Source organism: Hypomesus nipponensis, chromosome 24 (genome assembly GCF_054491055.1).
Source record: "Hypomesus nipponensis isolate SF chromosome 24, ASM5449105v1, whole genome shotgun sequence".
NCBI lineage: Eukaryota > Metazoa > Chordata > Actinopteri > Osmeriformes > Osmeridae > Hypomesus > Hypomesus nipponensis.
Genome location: NC_140384.1, coordinates 7,739,102 through 7,756,764, shown reverse-complemented (window position 1 = coordinate 7,756,764; position 17,663 = coordinate 7,739,102). Strand labels below are relative to the sequence as shown.

The 17,663-nt window shown below is 51.6% G+C and overlaps 2 protein-coding genes across 2 annotated transcripts; one reads left to right on the top strand and one right to left on the bottom strand.

Moving 5' to 3' along the window:
* Positions 1 to 1,061: 1,061 nt before the first annotated feature.
* LOC146232989 (inactive carboxypeptidase-like protein X2) lies at positions 1,062 to 13,589 on the top strand. The gene is made up of 22 exons (XM_084690401.1): positions 1,062 to 1,649; positions 2,916 to 3,116; positions 3,352 to 3,414; positions 3,573 to 3,911; positions 4,416 to 4,493; positions 5,067 to 5,129; positions 5,778 to 5,843; positions 6,901 to 6,972; positions 7,440 to 7,549; positions 7,792 to 7,931; positions 8,037 to 8,121; positions 8,408 to 8,552; positions 8,709 to 8,797; positions 9,135 to 9,258; positions 9,900 to 10,096; positions 10,346 to 10,522; positions 10,610 to 10,779; positions 11,005 to 11,483; positions 11,638 to 11,777; positions 11,894 to 11,993; positions 12,126 to 12,292; positions 12,595 to 13,589. Exons 1-22 carry the CDS (start codon positions 1,454 to 1,456, stop codon positions 12,946 to 12,948), a joined length of 3,555 nt encoding a protein of 1,184 aa, XP_084546527.1. The 5' UTR covers positions 1,062 to 1,453; the 3' UTR covers positions 12,949 to 13,589.
* On the bottom strand, positions 13,408 to 17,550 carry pold2 (polymerase (DNA directed), delta 2, regulatory subunit). Its single transcript, XM_084690402.1, has 11 exons — positions 17,177 to 17,550; positions 16,542 to 16,774; positions 16,301 to 16,422; positions 16,058 to 16,181; positions 15,799 to 15,913; positions 15,501 to 15,699; positions 15,306 to 15,386; positions 14,952 to 15,109; positions 14,597 to 14,724; positions 14,408 to 14,509; positions 13,408 to 14,055 (listed from the first exon to the last, which is right to left on the bottom strand). Exons 2-11 carry the CDS (start codon positions 16,768 to 16,770, stop codon positions 13,895 to 13,897), a joined length of 1,419 nt encoding a protein of 472 aa, XP_084546528.1. The 5' UTR covers positions 16,771 to 16,774; positions 17,177 to 17,550; the 3' UTR covers positions 13,408 to 13,894.
* Positions 17,551 to 17,663: the final 113 nt, after the last annotated feature.

Below are 17,663 nucleotides of genomic sequence, written 5' to 3'. Positions count from 1 at the left end.
TGAGACACTCAGAAAATGATCCCATTTGGAATCTTAAACTAGATATCGGGCTAATTATTAATCTAATTATTTTCTTGACACTGTAGCTGTCTCAAATTCTTAAACAGAAAGAGTATAGGCCACGTTTTCCTCAGTGTATGCCAAACACAAGTGTGTGTGTGTGTGTGTGTGTGTGTGTAAGAGAGAGAAAGAGCAAAAGATGTGTGAGAGTGCCAAATGTGTGTGTGCGTGTGTGTGTGTGTGTAGGAGGAGAACTGGGAGGGGGAACATACGAGAGCAGGGCACAGACAGCATTAGTCCCCTGAAAGGGCATGCTCTTGTCATCTGCTCAAACATTCTCCAGTGTGTTTCTCCACGGCAGTTTGGCACAAAATGAGTTTTCCTGCAGACAGACTAATACTGTTGCTAGCTCAACGACTTCCTCAGGAAGGAATGCCACAAGTCCTTTGCGAAGAGATGGAAAGAGAGCCGGAGAAAGAAAGCGAGAGACATGTTCAGACTGTGTGTTGTTCTTCTTGTCATTGTCGTAATTGTTCTTTGTAAGAATTCCAGTCTTTTGTGATGAATTGGGTTCAGTAGTATAGGAGTCTCTGCTCCCTCTCTTTCATTCTCAATCCTCCCTTTCCCCTCCCCCCCCCTTTCTTCCACTATTCTCGTGTGGAGGAATTCTCCTGTGCAGTCTCTGGAGTCTGTCCCTTCCTGCATGTGTGTAGTGTTGGTTTGGCAGTCTCCCTCTCTGTCAACCTATTATAATTGTGGATTTCCCTTCCCCCCTCCTCATCATCCTCTGCCTCCAACTAGCCTCCTCTTTCAACCTCTCCTCCTCACCCTTCTCTCCCCTCCTTCCTCCTCTCCTCCCTCGCTCGGTTCGGTGTGTGATCTTTGCACCTGTTCAGACTCGTCAGACAGGGCGGGGCTGCTTCTGACCCTCTCATCTTTGTTGTTGCAGCTGACCTGCACCGTAATCTCCCATCTCCTCTGTCTTTTAGATGAGTGACTGGGCTGCTCCTTCCCTCCCTCTCTCCCTCCCGCCCCCCTGCCCTCCTCCCTGTCCAGCCCTGTCTCAGTCTCTCAGTCTGGGTCTGGTGGAGGCTTGCATGTGTTGAACTCCAGAAACTTCCACACCAGGGAGGAGGGGAGGAACTCAAAAGCCAGGCAGCTCGGGGGTGTTAACACTGAACCCTAAACCACAGAACAACGCCACAGAACGCTGAGGAGGATTGCTATCTGGAGCTTTCAGAACTGGAACACGACGAGACACCGTTCTGGAACACTCAGGAAGATTCCCTGGCTGGGACACTTAGCTGAGGTGTCTGCTTGAACTTTCGTCAACAGCAGAATCCCGCGGTGGAACTTTGCAACCGTAGAACTCCGAGGTAGGGAAGAGGAACGCGGGCAGGATGAGGGGGGCGAGGCTGCGCTGGTGAGCTGGGCTCTGCTGGCCGTGTGCTGTATGCTACTACCTTGGAGGGGGGACAGCGCTGGGGGGGTCATCTCCATGGCCCCTGAGATGGGGAGGGGGCAGGGCGGTATGGAGGGACTCCAGACGCTGGAGGTGCAGGAGGATCCAGGGAGGGACCAGGCTGCTCTGGAGGAGGTGGACCCCCATGGGAGGACCAGAGAAGTCGCAGAGGACAAGACGCTGGCAGGTAAGGAGAATCAAGTCTGCTTTAACACGCCGACACGTCTTAATGTGACAAGTGGTTCGTGATGAATAAGAAGCCAGTTATGTCTGCCACTGAGCTAGTATACATTCTTCTGGTACGTTACCAGACACTGAGAAGGTGGAGGGGGAATGAATGAAAGATGATTGGCCTTGAGCGCTACATCTTGAATTACTTACTCTATGACAAGTTAAGCTGAATGAATGCAAGTATACACAAGCACATGCACACACACACATTCCAGGCATCCATCAGAGTTGGAAAGTCCAGATATACTCACCTGTCTACGACTTCTAGACTTCCCTCTCTCTCATCCCCCCCCCCCCCACACACACACACACACACACACACACACATCTGGGGATAAACATGAAAAGAAGCACATTGGCACAGACTAAGGCCAGAGCAGCCAATGTCAGGGCATATAGCTCTGCTGGCCAGAGCATCTTGCAGACAGATTCTGACTAATCAGTTATTTTCCGCTGACTGAGCTAGAATCTAGGATGACTGGAGACCACAGAACAAGCTCCGTATATTCCGGAAGGTCCTATCCGACAGAGATACGGCGTGGTAGGGATGTCGTCTCTTAGGGACTTGCACACATTCAGGACAGGCGTCTGGGAATCCAATCTACAGCTGGAAGGAGCGGAGGACCACGGCCTGAGGGATTTATGAGCTAGATGCTACTTCTGCTGTGGTCCTGGGCTGGCAGCGTATCAATAGGCAAGGTCAGACGTGAAGGCCCTGAGAGAGGCCAGGAGAGGCCCTGAGAGAGGCCAGGAGAGAGGCCATGAGAGAGGCCATGAGAGGCCCTGAGAGAGGCCAGGAAAGAGGCCCTGAGAGAGGCCAGGAGAGAGGCCAGGAAAGAGGCCCTGAGAGAGGCCAGGAGAGAGGCCAGGAAAGAGGCCAGGAGAGAGGGCCTGAGAGGCCAGGAAAGAGGCCCTGAGAGAGGCTGGCCCCCAGTCATATAACTTAGTAACATTCTCTTTCACTGGCATAGAGTCAGCCCTCAACATCTCTCTGTCTGTCTGCCTGTCTGTCTCTGCTGTTGATAGAAACCTTTGGTGCCTGCTTGCTTCCGGTCTGTCCGTGTGATTCACAGTCGAGGTGTGTGTGTGTGGGCGGGTGCAAGCCCAGATGTTTGTTCGTTTTGGAGAAAGGGAAACGCCTCTTTGCTTTTCCCTGCCTCGCACACAAACACACGCGCGCGCACACACACACTGTCATAATGAGCCTCATGCCCCCCCACAGTTAGGTTGAGAAGAGCCCCGCAAGAGGACAAAGAGAAGAAGAAGAAAGACAAGAAGAAGAACAAGGAGCCGGGTGCCACGAAGAAGCCCAAGGCTGAGAAGAAGAAGAAGGAGAAGGGACGCAAGGGCAAGGTGCCCCCCACCACCCCTGTCCCCACCACCACCCCTGTCCCCACCACCCCTGTCCCCACCACAGAGCTAGGTATGGGGTGAGGGCTGTGTGAGTGTGTGTAGTTGTGTCCTCAGTGAATCATTCCCTTTGATATTTTAAGCATTGCTTAACAAGATGTTATGTGTCTGCCTGTCTGTCTGCCTGTCTGCCTGTCTGCCTGTCTGCCTGTCTGCCTGCCTGCCTGTCTGCCTGCCTGCCTGCCTGTCTGTCTGTCTGTCTGTCTGTCTGTCTGTCTGTCTGTCTGCCTGCCCGTCTGTCCTCTCAGTGATTCCGACTGAACCGCCCACAGAGCCTGAGGCTTACCCAGATTACCCCTTCCCAGATGAAGGTGAGCCTCAAGATCTCCACACACACACACACACACACACACACACACACACACACACACACACACACACACACACACACACACACACACACACACACACACACACACACACACACACACACACACACACAACCTCCCTGTCTCCGTGTGCGTTGCAGAGGACGACTACTGGAAGCCTGAAGAGGGGACGGACACCCCGGTCACAGATCCCTACGACGACTACTGGAAGCCTGAGGAGGGGGCGGAGGAGACCGACGCCCCGGTCACAGACCCCTACGACGACTACTGGAAGCCTGAGGAGGGGGCGGAGGAGACCGACGCCCCGGTCACAGACCCCTACGACGACTACTGGAAGCCTGAGGAGGGGGCGGAGGAGACCGACGCCCCGGTCACAGACCCCTATGACGACTACTGGAGAGGAGAGGAGACCACAGTCTTCCCCACTGTGGTGGACGGGAAGGTGACGATCGACGACGGAGACTACTGGGACGCCACATGTACGTCTGTCTGTGTGTCTGTGTGTGTATATGTCTGTGTGTGTGTCTGTGTATATGTATATCTGTCTGTCACTTTTTCTTCCCTCTCCACGCCTTCCCCTCCCTCCCTCCCTCCCTCCCTCCCTCCCTCCCTCCCTCCCTCCCTCCCTCCCTCCCTCCCTCCCTCCCTCCCTCCCTCCCTCCCTCCCTCCCTCCCTCCCTCCCTCTCGTCCACCTGGACTCTGCGAGGGCTGACAGGTTGTTTCCATCAGTGCGGATCATGGAAAGAGTCTGGGACTGTCAGAGTTCATCTAACCGGACTTGTGATACAGTCAACACCGTTTCATTACCGAGTTAATTTTTCCACTCCTCTCTCTCTTTCTTTCCTCCTCTCTCTCTCTCTCTCTCTCTCGCTCTCTCTCGCTCTCTCGCTCTCTCGCTCTCTCGCTCTCTCGCTCTCTCGCTCTCTCGCTCTCTCGCTCTCTGTCTGTCTCTCCTCCCTCTCTCCCTCTCTCCCTCTCCCAGTCGAGGCTCCTGAGCAGCTTCCCTTCCCGGAAGGGGAGGAGGTGAGCCCCACAGACAAGGAAGACTTCACCATCACAGGTGACTTACGCTGCAGTCACACCTACTTTCTGCAACACTCTCAAACTATCAGCCCACCAGACTGTCCTCCAGACTGCCACGGGGGCAAAATCATAGTGTGTGTGTGGCTAGACGCTTCTTCTCCTTAGAGAGTGTGTGTGTGTGGGGGGGGGGGGGGTGGAGGGGTGGAGGGGGGGTGTGGAGGGGAGGGAGGGGTGGAGGGGGCGCTGGTGCCACACAGCCTGAAGAGTTTCATGGTTTTGTTGTGAGATTAAACGCCCCTTCATTAGACGAGTCTAAAGTTGAAAATGCTTCTGATGTAAATGTTTAACTAGATCGTTGAGAGTCTGGGTGTAACAGTAATCGCACAAACCCACAACATCTGTTGTGGAGCGGACAAAGTTTAGTCATTTAGCAGACGTGACTGTATAGCGTCAGAGAGCTTGTGAAAAATGATCTTGTGAAAAGTTTGCGTAAATTGCACATGTAGTGTGTATGTACAGTAGCTGGGTTGCCCCCCATTTGGTGTCTGGGTGCAGCGTTCTGTTCAAGGGTCACATGTGAAGGTGCGTTTGTTTTGTTTCTCTCAAACAGAGCTGCCCTCTGCTGAGCCTCCTTTTGAACGCAACTGGTATGATGAGTATGACTATGGACGACGTAAGTTCATACACGCACGCACAAACACACACAGTTTTCCTGGTTCTTTTTGTGGGGATTCAAAGTCTTGTTTTCCCTGTCCCTTAACCTCAACCTTGGCCCACACGTTCACATCAAAGTTTCTAACGTGACCATCCAGTACTGGTAATTAGACAGACTTTACATACGATCTACTGTAAAGATCCAGTTCACTCCTCAGGAACAATCCAGAGAACAACCTCAAGACTGTTCTAAATTCCATGTTTAGTTTTTGCTGTAGAAACTGCAGCAAGTTAGACTGGGCTGAAACCCTATGATACAAACTGACAAACAGACTGAGTAAAGCCAGTGAAAAGAAATAACGAAAAACAGACCGCTAACCTTTTACAGATTAGCAAACTAACCACTTCCAACACACATTTTAACCCTATAAGTTCTAAAGTAAGTGAAGGGTCAATGCATGTTTATGTAATTAGTGTAAATGACATGTGTTACATGTACATGTATATTGTATTACATGGTTTGCATGAGTGAAATGTACATAACTTTTCACCAGAAAGTTGAAGCAGAAACAGACATGCAAAGCTGAAATCTGGGATGAAATCTGGGCTGAAATCTGGGGTGTTTCATGACAATCTCAACCCTGTTTACTCCTTGTTCATTCCACAGCAAACAAGGAGGACGAAAAGAAAGAGCGAGAGAGACTTGAGAAGGAGAGAGAGAGAGAGGAGCAGGGTGAGTAGTCCCGACTCGCCTCCAGCCCTTTGAAAATCCCCTTGTACCACACAGCCACTCTTCATCAGAATGTAACAACCGTGCTTCCACTCCGAGCATCTAGCATCATTGCATGCCTGCAGGCAGCTCATCACTCATAGACACAGGTCAGACACAGACACAGACACAGGTCAGACACAGGCACAGGTCAGACACAGACACAGACACAGGTCAGACACAGGCACAGGTCAGACACAGACACAGGCACAGGTCAGACACAGGCACAGACACAGACACAGACACAGGCACAGGCACAGGTCAGACACAGACACAGACACAGAAAGAGAGAGAAAGAGAGACAGAGACAGAGACAGAGAGACAGAGACAGAGAGAGACAGAGAGGAGGGGTGGTAGAGGGGGGTGTTTGAGGAGAGAGGGTGACAGCAGGTCTGAGGGAGTGAACACTGTGATAGAGTTACTACACAGATGAGAACCAGCTGCAGCTGCCACGTGTTGCCACGGCGCGTCACCCTGCATGGTGAGGTAAATACGATGTGAGGTTAGAGGCTGGTGTTAGAGGCCAATCTGGACAGCTTAGAGGTTGGAGTTGGAGGCTGTTGCTTGAGGCTAGTTAAAGACTAGTCACTGACCTCATGGAGGTTTGAGGATAGTTAAAGACTCAGACCTCATAGTGCTTGAATCTACTGAAAGGGAAGTCGTTGGTCTCAAAGGCTGTTGTTAGAGGCTGGTTGGAGCCAGGAACCAATGATATACGACAGGTGTCAGCGGGGTACATCCTGTGTGGTGGTTCAGCCAATCACAGCAGGGAAGATATATGTCTTTCCCAGCTCAAGAGTAACCTTAGAAGGTCACAAGGTTAACAAAGTGTCTGTGACGACGGCTTCTCAACCGTAACTGTGTGTGTGTGTGTGTGTGTGTATGTGTGTGCAATCATGCATGCACCATCAATCACAAAGCCAGAGCTAGGTCAACACAGTTGATGTGCAGAGCAGAAGAGAACAGGAACTGATGGAGTTGTGGAGTGATTGACAGGTGGTGGTTGTGTTCCTGCTGACAGAGAGAGCGCAGAGAAGGAGAGAGCAGGAGGAGAGAGCCAAGAAGAGACCGCGCATCTTTAAAGAGCCAAAGAGTAAGTCATGGACATGACTGTCACCTGGCACCAGTCACAAACACTCAGCCAGTCCAACATGGGTGAGGTCTTCCTTATATAACCTTTGTGTGTGTGTGTGTGTGTGTGTGTGTGTGTGTGTGTGTGTGCCTGTGTTTGCCTGTGTGTGTGCGTGTGTGTGCGCCTGTGTGTGTGTGTGTTTGCCTGTGTGTGTGCGTGTGTGTGCGCCTGTGTGTGTGTGTGCCTGTGTGTGTGCCTGTGTGTGTGTGTGTATGTGTGTGTGTGCGCCTGTGAGTGTGTGTGTCTGCCTGTGTGTGTGCCTGTGTGTGTGTGCCTGTGTGTGTGTGTGTGTGTGTGCCTGTGTGTGTCTGTGTTTGCCTGTGTGTGTGTGTGTGCCTGTGTGTGTGCCTGTGTGTGTCTGTGTTTGCCTGTGTGTGTGTGTGCGCGCCTGTGTGTGTGTGTGTGCGCCTGTGTGTGTGTGTCCTCAGAATGTCCTCCTCTGGGGATGGAGTCTCACAAGGTGGAGTCAGACCAGCTCCTGTCCTCCTCCATGTCTCAGTACCGCTTCTCCACACACAGGGCCCGACTCAACATGCAGGTACCCCAAGCACGACCAGGTCCAGGTTACCTGTCTGCTCAAATCAATATAGCTAAGCCTGGCCTCGGTCTGGGTGTTCACCACATGAAGATTACTCTGGGGTGATTTATCACATATCTATAGTTGACAGCCACAATGTGATGATCTCAATGGTAGCATGTCCAGATGCCAGGTGTCACATTCGGTTGGGCATTACAGAAGCCCCCTTTATAGAACTCTGGTGTGGTTTCCATGGTTCCCAGGGTTCTGAGGATGAGGACGACATGAGGGGCGGGGCCTGGTGTGCAAACCCCGAGGATAAGATCCACTGGTTTGAGATTGACGCTCGGAGAGCCACGGAGTTCACAGGGGTCATCACCCAGGGACGAGACTCCGGCAACGCGTAGGACAACACCCACACACACACAAACCCACACACACACACACACACACACAGTAAATGGTTGTGGTGATTACCTGTGGGTGAGCTTGTGACCTCCCCTTGCAGGACAGACTTTGTGACGTCGTACTTCGTAGCATTCAGTAACGACAGCAGGGAGTGGATCACCATTCATGACGGCTACTCTGACTGGGTGAGTCAGGCTCTCACTGGGCCAATCGCACAGCTCCAACCGTACTGCTCCAATCACGCTGCTCCAGTCATACTGCTCCAATCATTCTGCTCCAATCATACTGCTCCAATCATACTGCTCCAATCATTCTGCTCCAATCATACAGCTCCAATCGTACTGCTCCAATTTTAGTGCTCCAATCACGCTGCTCCAATCATGTTGCTCTAATCATACTGCTCCAATCATACAGCTCCAATCATTCAGCTCCAATCAACCCCCCCACCCCTCTCTCTCCCTGCACATGTAGTTGTTCTTTGGGAACAGTGACCAGGACACTCCGGTGCTGAACCAGTTTGCTATGCCCATGTTGGCGCGCTACATCAGGGTGATCCCTCAGAGCTGGAATGGCAGTCTGTGCATGAGACTGGAGGTCCTGGGATGCCCTGTGCCTGGTGAGACACACACACACACACTGTCTCTCTCTCCATTAACACACACGCACACACAGAGACACACACACACACACTGTCTCTCTCTCCATAAACACACACACACACACACACACACACAGACACGCCCTCATCACTGCGTGTGTCCGTCCCCTTCAGATCCAGATGCTGTCCACTACAGGCAGAATGAAGTGACCCCGGTAGACTACCTGGACTTCAGACACCACAACTACTCTGCCATGGTCACGGTGAGCGCCGATCTGGGACAACTCACAACACAATCACCCAACAGCCCAACACCTCACACAATCATCCAACAGCCCAACACCTCACATGACCACCAAGAAGACCAGCACCTCCTCAATTGTCTTATTCACGTCATCTTCTAAACCGTAGTCTTGTTAATCATATAACCCTGTCTGAGTGCTGTCTCTCTTTCTCCCTGTCTCTCTCTGTCTCTCTCTCTCTGTCTCTCTGTCTCTCTCTGTCTCTCTCTCTGTCTCTCTCTCACCTCTCTCTCACCTCTCTCTGTCTCTCTCTTACCTCTCTCTGTCTCTCTCTCTGCCTGTCTGTCTCTCTGTGCAGCTGATGAAGTCTGTTGGTGATGAGTGTCCCAACATCACCAGTGTGTACAGTCTGGGCCTCAGCTCTGAGGGACGGGACATCCTGGCCATGGTCCTGTCTGACAACCCCACAGAGCATGAGACAGGTCGGCCGCAGAAACACCACAGCCTGCCACACTCAATCATTCTCATATCCCATCATCAACACTCAAAGTAGGAAATTATCAAAAACAAATCATAGTGTTGACTACAGACTATTATCAACCCAATACAATCATTTATTAAATTATGAATGGAGGGCCCCATTCGGTCTAACTTTTCTACTCACCTATTTGTAGATTAATTAATTTAATTGAAGATTACACTTGTTTTTGTTGTTAACATCGCGACAGAAGGTTCCACGAAAACTGGCCCCTCTTCTTTGTTGTGCAATAAGATAACATTTCTATTTCCAATTAAGCTAATTGGTTTAGCAAAGTAGCTCAATACTTATTAGGACCAAACATTGCAATATAGAACAACCATTCTGATTGGTCAATTTAGTAACGAGAGGAGCCGTTATTTCAATAGCCTCCTCTGGCACTGGTGCAATACAATTAATGAATGTGGGCGTATGATATAGTATCTTGGAAAATGAAAATATTATGGTCATCATCATCAAGGACTGAACAATTTTGTAAGGATATGAATATAATCATTTTACGGAGGTGCAGCCTCTCATTCCTCCGCTACTGTTACTGTACACAGTGTACTATGTATATATACATTTGTTTTGTCTCTCCTTCAGGTGAGCCGGAGTTCCGCTTTACGGCGGGTCTCCACGGTAACGAGGCTGTGGGTCGGGAGATGGTTCTGCTTCTGATGCAGTACCTGTGTAAGGAGTACAAGGATGGGAACCCGCGAGTCCGCCGCCTAGTGGAGGGAATACGCATACACCTGGTGCCCTCGCTAAACCCTGATGGGCAGGAGAAGGCCCTCCTTGTAGTCAGTCGCACTTTTATATTTCTGTTTATTTTGGCACTATATACATTTTTCTGTGTATTCAGGTACACCTCTCGGAATGATAAAGTAAAAGCAGACTGTTCTAGGAAACAGTTCCGGGAAATGCTGTTCTAGACTGGTCGAATAACCATTTAGAAGCTACCACACAAGAACTTGACAGAATCAGTTAGCTTTTTCATTTGCATTCACTGGTCTCTCGACCTTTCTGTCTCTCTCTCTCGTCTCCCTCAGGGTTCAGAGCTGAGTGGATGGACCACCGGCCACTGGACCGCGGATGGACACGACATCTTCCAGAACTTTCCAGACCTGAACAGTGTGTTGTGGGAGGCCGAGGACCGGGGCATGGTGCCCAAGATCACCCCCAACCACCACGTCCCCATCCCTGGAGACCTAGAGAGGAACAGTTCGGTGTGTGCGTGTGCGTGTGTGTTTCAACACACTGTGAGCTTTTGACATCACACCAACCTGACAACGTCCTTTATCCCGATGTTACAGATCTCCGTGGAGACGCGACACATCATCTCGTGGATGGAGAGCATCCCGTTCGTGCTGGGCGCCAACCTGCAGGGCGGAGAGAAGGTCGTGGCTTATCCCTACGACAACATGCGCCTGGCCAAGAAAGCTGACAGCCACGACCAGAGGACACACAGCCGCAAGAAAAGACAGTAGGATCTCGTGTCTCTTTCCTCCCTCTCTCCCGGCTCCTTCACCTCACCCCTTCTCTCTTTTTCCAACATTGTCTCCTGTCTCTTTCAGTTCATTTTTTTGGTCTCTCTACACTCAATAACAAACTCTTGGAAGGTCGAGCTTCCAAAAACGTCAAGGAGAGGAACTGTCTGTCTGTGTCAGAGCCTGGCATAAAAGGCAGTGTTTGTATTTCCTGTTTCAAGATACGAGGAGGAGGGATACGACGTGACGGAGTGGGGGCGGGGCTACCAGGAGGAGCCTGATTGGAGGGACCGGGGACACAGGGAGGAGCCCGAGGAGGATTGGAGAAGACAGGGACACGGGCACGAGAGCTACGGGCACGAGAGCCACCGGGGCGAAGGATACGACCACGGAGGTTATGAGCACGGAGGGTACAATCATGGAGGGTACGACCACGGAGGGTACGATCATGGGGGCCACGAGGGCTACGGGCAGAGGGAGGAGGAGGAGGACGACAGAGGGCGAGGGGGCTACCGGGACTCTGAGCCGGAGGACGAGCCGAGAGCCACGGCGGACGCCTCCCTGTTCAGGTGGCTGGCCATCTCCTACGCCTCCACCCACCTGAGCATGACGCGCTCACACCATGGCGGTTGCCACGGCAACGACGTCACTGGAGGGCAGGGGATCGTCAACCGGGCCAGGTGGAAACCCGTCGCAGGAAGTGAGTGCGGACTTCCTGCTTGGTGTGCGGAATGTTGCAGGCCCGGCTTGCAATTTTTGCTTCCTTTTCTTCTCCTCCTTCTCTTCCCTCTTTCCTGCTCTCCTCTTCCACGACCTCTCACCCTCTCTCTCTCCTTCCACCCTTGCCTCCCCAGGCATGAATGACTTCAGCTACCTGCACACCAACTGTTTTGAGCTGTCCATGTTCCTGGGCTGTGATAAGTTCCCTCACCAGACTGAGCTGCTGTCGGAATGGGAGAATAACAGGGAGGCCATGCTCATCTTCATGGAGCAGGTGTGTCTCTCTCTCTCACACACACACACACATGCACGTCTGTTCTCAACATGGACAGGCAGCAGGAGGTTGTTACAGTAACTGAGACCTCCCCCCACCCTCTCCCATTCTGCCAGGTGCATCGTGGGATACGAGGCATAGTCAAGGACCAGGAAGGAAACGCCCTCGGCAACGCCACTGTCTCCGTGGAGGGGGTCAGCCATGATGTCACCACAGGTCGAGACACTCAGATTTATACTTTATGTAAAATGCTACCATGACCCTAACCCAAACCTTAATCCCCAGGTTGTAATTTTATATATGACAATATATATCCTAACCCTGACCCTTGACCCCACGCCTCACTAGGAGTATCAGGGGACTACTGGCGCCTGCTGAACCCGGGGGAGTACCGGGTGACGGTGCGGGCTGAAGGCTTCTCCCCCCTCACCAAGCTGTGCGTGGTGGGCTACGAGCCTGGAGCTACCGCCTGCAGCTTCACCCTGGCCAAGTCCAACTGGGACCGCATCAAACAGGTGAGCCAGCGGCCAGTGTAGGGATCTCCCTGGTCTCTCTGGGGATGTCCCTGGTCTCTCTGGGGATCTCCCTGGTCTCTCTGGAGATCTCTCTGGTCTCTCTGGAGATCTCCCAGGTCTCTCTGGGGATCTCCATGGTCTCTCTGGGGATGTCCCTGGTCTCTCTGGGGATGTCCCAGGTCCTGGTCTCCCTCCGGTCTCTCTTGTCATTCCCTCTTCCCTCAGTTCCCTCTCTACATCCAGTCTCAAAGCTGTTCCTTCTCATGTATCCGTGTGGCTTCAGTCAACCGATATGTCGACAGATCATGGCCCTGCACGGCAACAAACCCATCCGCCTGCTCAGCTACGGCAACGGCGGCTCACGCCGGAACACGGAAGTCGCCGGCAACAGGCGCCCTGCCCCCGGCAATGGAGGCGTCGCCATGGATCCCGAGATGCGGCGCATGCGTCTGAGGAAGCTGCGGCTCGCCCGGCTACGCCGCCTACGGCAGGAGAGACTGATGAGGGCCACGACCACGTCGCCCCCGACAACCACGACGGTCGCCACGACGACAGAGAGCACCACCGCCTGGTACGACTTCCCGTGGGACAAGTCGGAAGGGTTCACCGACTCCATCCTGGATTACAACTACGAGATTAAGGTCGATGATTACTGAAGAAACCAAGGGACTGGTCCAGCTATTACACACACACACACACACACACACACACACACACACACACAGTAACACAGTTATCACTTCCCGTTTGTTCCAGTAGTCTGATCTGTTAACACACACACACACACACACCTGTCCCTTCTCCCTCTCATAGGTCCTCTCAGTCTGTCTCAGATGTGTTGATACAGAGAAGGTTCCAGAAGGGGATGGAGTCCCCCTGGGGGGGCAGGGAGGGAGTAGGGCAATGATCTGGGACAGGAAGGGGCTATAGTGTGGGACAGGAAGGGGAGGGGTTATAGCATTAAACAAGTGGTTTTCAGGACTGTCCTGACAGCTGTACTGCTTTAAGTGAATGTATTTCAGACAGGTTCTGGTAATGTTGATACGCTGGTTGCCATGTAGAAACTGTGTCTTTCTGTCTTTCACGCGACACAAAACAGCAGCAAACATTAGATCTTATAAAAGAGTTGATTTACTTACATTTCTTTCATCCAACAACACAACATTGATTTACAGATGCGGAGACACTGAGAATGTTTCCTGAAGGATGAGGAAACTGACATTCTATCGTTCTACAATAAGCTCAAAATCAGACGACATGTTATTTTGTCCAAGTAATAAAGGTTTGTTTAAGTACAGCACTCGCATTTCTGTTATTCCCATATATGACACAATGCAGTTTTGCCATGCGGACAGATGTACTTGATTTCCACATACAAACCCATACAAGTTTAATAATCCATGTGACTGATGAGCATATATTATAGAATCCAGCTGAGATTGTAACAGGCTTCAGTTGAAGGTGTAGTCTGAGACAACAGTGCTCTACTATGATGCTATACAACAGCATCATACAAGCTATTTCATATTGATGTCTGATCACAGCTGGTATGCACAGAAATACAGCCAGCACAGGGGAGTGTGTGTGTGTGTGACAAGTTATTCAGTGGCTGATATTCATCTCGCTGTCCTCGTCATCGTTGGCGGAAAAGGAGGAGAAGCTGATTGGCTCGCATTCCAGCGTGCGCAGGTTCACCAGACAGGCCGTCCGTGTGCTGCAGAACTCTGGGATGGCTATCAAAAGGACATCCTGACCGTCAGAACCTGGGATGGTGACGTGGAGAAGGAGACAGAGTTAGAACGATGACGGGCACAAGAGAGGAGACAGAAGAGGCAGAGAGACTAGAGTCAGGACAGTTAGAGACTAGAGTCAGGACAGTTAGAGACTAGAGTCAGAGCAGTTAGAGAGACTAGAGTCAGAGCAGTTAGACTAGAGTCAGAGCAGTTAGACTAGAGTCAGAGCAGTTAGAGAGACTAGTGTCAGAGCAGTTAGAGAGACTAGAGTCAGAGCAGTTAGAGACTAGAGTCAGGACGGTTAGAGAGACTAGAGTTAAGACAGAGACTAGTCAGGACAGTTAGAGACTAGAGTCAGAGCAGTTAGAGACTAGAGTCAGACCTGTGAAGCGTTTGGACTGGAGGGAGGGGGCGCTGCCACTGAAGTAGACATGAGGACATTCCTCCAGGATGAACGGATCCTTCTGGTAGAACGGGTAGCAGCCTGAGAGAGGGAGGAGTCAGAACATACCGTCACCCCCTGTGTGTGTGTGTGTATGAGAGTGTGTGGGTGTGTGTGTGTGTGAGTTACCCAGTGTGTCGGGTGCGGTGGGGGCCAGGTGCCTCAGACGGAGTGTGTTCTCCAGGATCTCCAGATGGTCGTCCATGCTGCTGTATCTCTTAATGTCGCACACATTCTGGCCAGACGTCCCCAGGAAGCTACGGCCCCCACCACAGGGACACCCAGCACACACGGTCATGTTCAACCATCACATGTTACACCTGAGAACAGTCGGGCTTCTTGCATTGTGTGTGTGTGTGGGATTGACACAAAGTGAAAAGCAAGCGAGAGAATGGAAAAGTATGCGTGTGTGTGTGTGTGAGAGAGAAAGAGTAAATGACAATGACAGACTGAAGTGTGTGTGTGTGTGTGTGTGTGTGCCTACCGTAGCCCGTGTATGTCAGCTTGGTACGGGTTGGAGACCAGCCGCAGGGTGGGGTAGGGGGAGGAGAGGGGGAACATGCAGCGGTGCATGGGCTGCTGGGGGAGGGTGAAGTTAGTGGGATCATACTGGCCTGGCATCACATCCACTGGTACTGAGCCCTGGAGGGGGGGGGGGGCAAACACAGTCAACTATCAACAGCAACAAGCGGAACGTTTAGGCAATAGTTTGCCTGAATTCAACACGATTTTTTTCAACACGAAGGCAAGTTGTAAATGTACCATCCTTTCTCCATTTCTGTATCTTTTACACACCCTTTCCCATTCTCTCCCTCTCTCTCCCCCTCCCCCCTCTCACCACCAGCTGGAGCAGCATCTCGTCCAGGAGCTTCATGGCGTCCACACTGCTTGCCTGGGTCTTCTTAGTCAAGTACTTGGCCTGAGGGGGAGAGGAGGGGACACAAGAACCTCCGTCAACTTCTCCATGACCAAACCGACAGTCGTTCAACCCAAGTCAACTCAATGGGTGTCACGTCTAAATCAGTCCCCTCACCCTGGTGGAGGCGTCTTTGTCCTGGGTGCTCTGACTGAGCAGGTTCCCAGCCAGGAGCACCCTGGAGATGGTCGCCGCGCCGCTCTGCTCGCCCTGGTCTCCCAGCTGGCCCGTTACCATGTCGACCAGCAGCTGCAGAGCCAGCATGCTGTCAGCGTCAGTGCCGCCCAGACCCAGGCCGGACGCCAGGAGCACAAACCTGCAACCACACAGCTCAGAGTCACACCTCCATCACTGGAGACACACACACACTATCAGAATGTGTGTGGGAACCAGTCAGAAATGTGTGTGTGTGTACCTGTCTGAGTTTAGTGTTGGCCTTGGGGACTGAGGGGGGAGGTCGGCCATACAGAAGTCCTCCACAGTGAACTTCCCATAATTCTTCTCTGCCCCGTATATCGCAATCACACTACCTGAGATGGGGAGGGAGAGAATACTAGGTCACAAGGTCGCCATGGAGTCTGTCCTCAAAACAAAGTGGTTTGATCGCCCTCAGGTCCTGAGGCTTCGTCTCTCCTAAGTCAGGGTGAACACAGGGCGGGGGGGGGGGGCGAGACCTGTGACAAACTTGTCTGCGTTGATGTTCCCCTCCAGCTTGATCCTCTGCAGCTCATCCTCCAGTATCAGCTCGTCTGATTGGCTGATGTACTTGGTGCGTGCCGGCTGGGGAAGGAGGTTATGCTGGGAGACAGAAGGGGAAAAAAGAGATGATTGGAAAGAGACGGGGAGAGAGAGAGAGGGAGAGAGAGAGGAAGAGAAGGATAGGACAGTTCCACAATGGAAGCCACGTTGCTACTCACCTCCTCGCTGATCTCCTTCAGAATGGACGGCTGCAGCTCCATGTGCTTGAACAGGGTTCCCACAATGCAACACTGCTCTCCCATCTGCAGGTCGCAAAGTTTCCTCATCAGGACGTCATCTCCTGAGAGGGGGAGAGAGAGAAGTGAGAGAGAGAGGTGGGAGAGATCAGTGAGTGAGAAGACATCATTTGAGATTTGGGCCAGAGATATGTGGTTAGTAGTAAACACCAGCAGCACCCACCCCATTTCTGCTTGGCTCTCTCAGTCAGCAGTGGGTTAATCTGCATTAGCCTGGTGGCATAGATGTGAGCATACTGGCGGTTGAAGCTCCGCTCCCCCAACTTGAAGCGCTCTGCGCAGGAAGAGAAGGCTGGCTCCACCCGCTCGAACACGGGGCCCCTCTCCTCTGAGCCAGGTCTACAAAGCAGGGAGGACGAGTTCTCTCCCTGGGCGCTGAGTTCGGAGAACATGGCTCTAGAGACGATGGGACAGATAACCTCAACTTTAACTTTACATGGAAGCTTGAGTAAAGACAGCTGTCCGCTCTTTACCGTCCAAGCGTTGGCATGCAATATGTTCAATATTTTGATTAAAGTAAGAGGCACTGTAATATAAGTTAGGAAGTTGTCGCTAATTTTAAACAACAAGCTAGCAAGCTCGATCGAAGAGTTGAGTCATGGAAAGTTTGCAAGTGAGCCATAGTACCCATGATGGGTGCTATATGACTCAATTGCAAACGAATGGGCGAACTGCAGCGTTGAATAGCTAAACAAGCTATTCTGCTGCAGCCAAGCCGGGGTACTGTAGCTAGCTACAGCATTTTACTGTGAACAACCACATGTGACAAACGAAAGAAAAATATCGATCGTATTTTACCTTGGTTACTGCGCAGGTGACTGTGAAAGTTGCAGAAAAAGTGGTTTTACTGTTGACAGCTTACTATACTTTCGCACTTGCTTAAGCATCTCCCGCGAAACAGTTCAACATACCCCGCGCACTCTCTCTCTGTCGTCGCCTACTATATACGTAACATGTGTCTGTAAACAGACATGTTTGTAAGGTCTAAGTTACAAATAGTAATTGGAAAGTTATTTGAGGACAAAGATTAACAATTTTTTATCTTGACTATAAAGTTACGTTCCTTTTCAAAGATAACCCCCCCACATTGTTTTGTGTTGGTTTCATAGCAAAGTATTTAACAAGATACAGCGGATACAGCGATCAAATACGGTGGCCCAAAGGTTCAGCTTTGTTCACCTGTCTTGCATATGAGTTACAGAGGGGATGCACATTATATCAGGCCGTTTTTTTTCTTCTGATATGTGTACCCCCTCCGCTAACATGCAAAGGGTCTTTTCGATAC

Coding starts and splice junctions, on each gene's coding strand:
- pold2 (XM_084690402.1), bottom strand. CDS start 16,770: ATGTTCTCCGAACTCAGCGCCCAGGGAGAGAACTCGTCCTCCCTGCTT. Junction 15,110..15,305: donor AGATGCTGCTCCAGCTGGTG/GTGAGAGGGGGG, acceptor CCCCCCCTCCAG/GGCTCAGTACCAGTGGATGT. Junction 14,056..14,407: donor CCAGTCCAAACGCTTCACAG/GTCTGACTCTAG, acceptor TCACCATCCCAG/GTTCTGACGGTCAGGATGTC.
- LOC146232989 (XM_084690401.1), top strand. CDS start 1,454: ATGCTACTACCTTGGAGGGGGGACAGCGCTGGGGGGGTCATCTCCATG. Junction 8,553..8,708: donor CCTGGGATGCCCTGTGCCTG/GTGAGACACACA, acceptor CGTCCCCTTCAG/ATCCAGATGCTGTCCACTAC. Junction 11,484..11,637: donor GTGGAAACCCGTCGCAGGAA/GTGAGTGCGGAC, acceptor TTGCCTCCCCAG/GCATGAATGACTTCAGCTAC.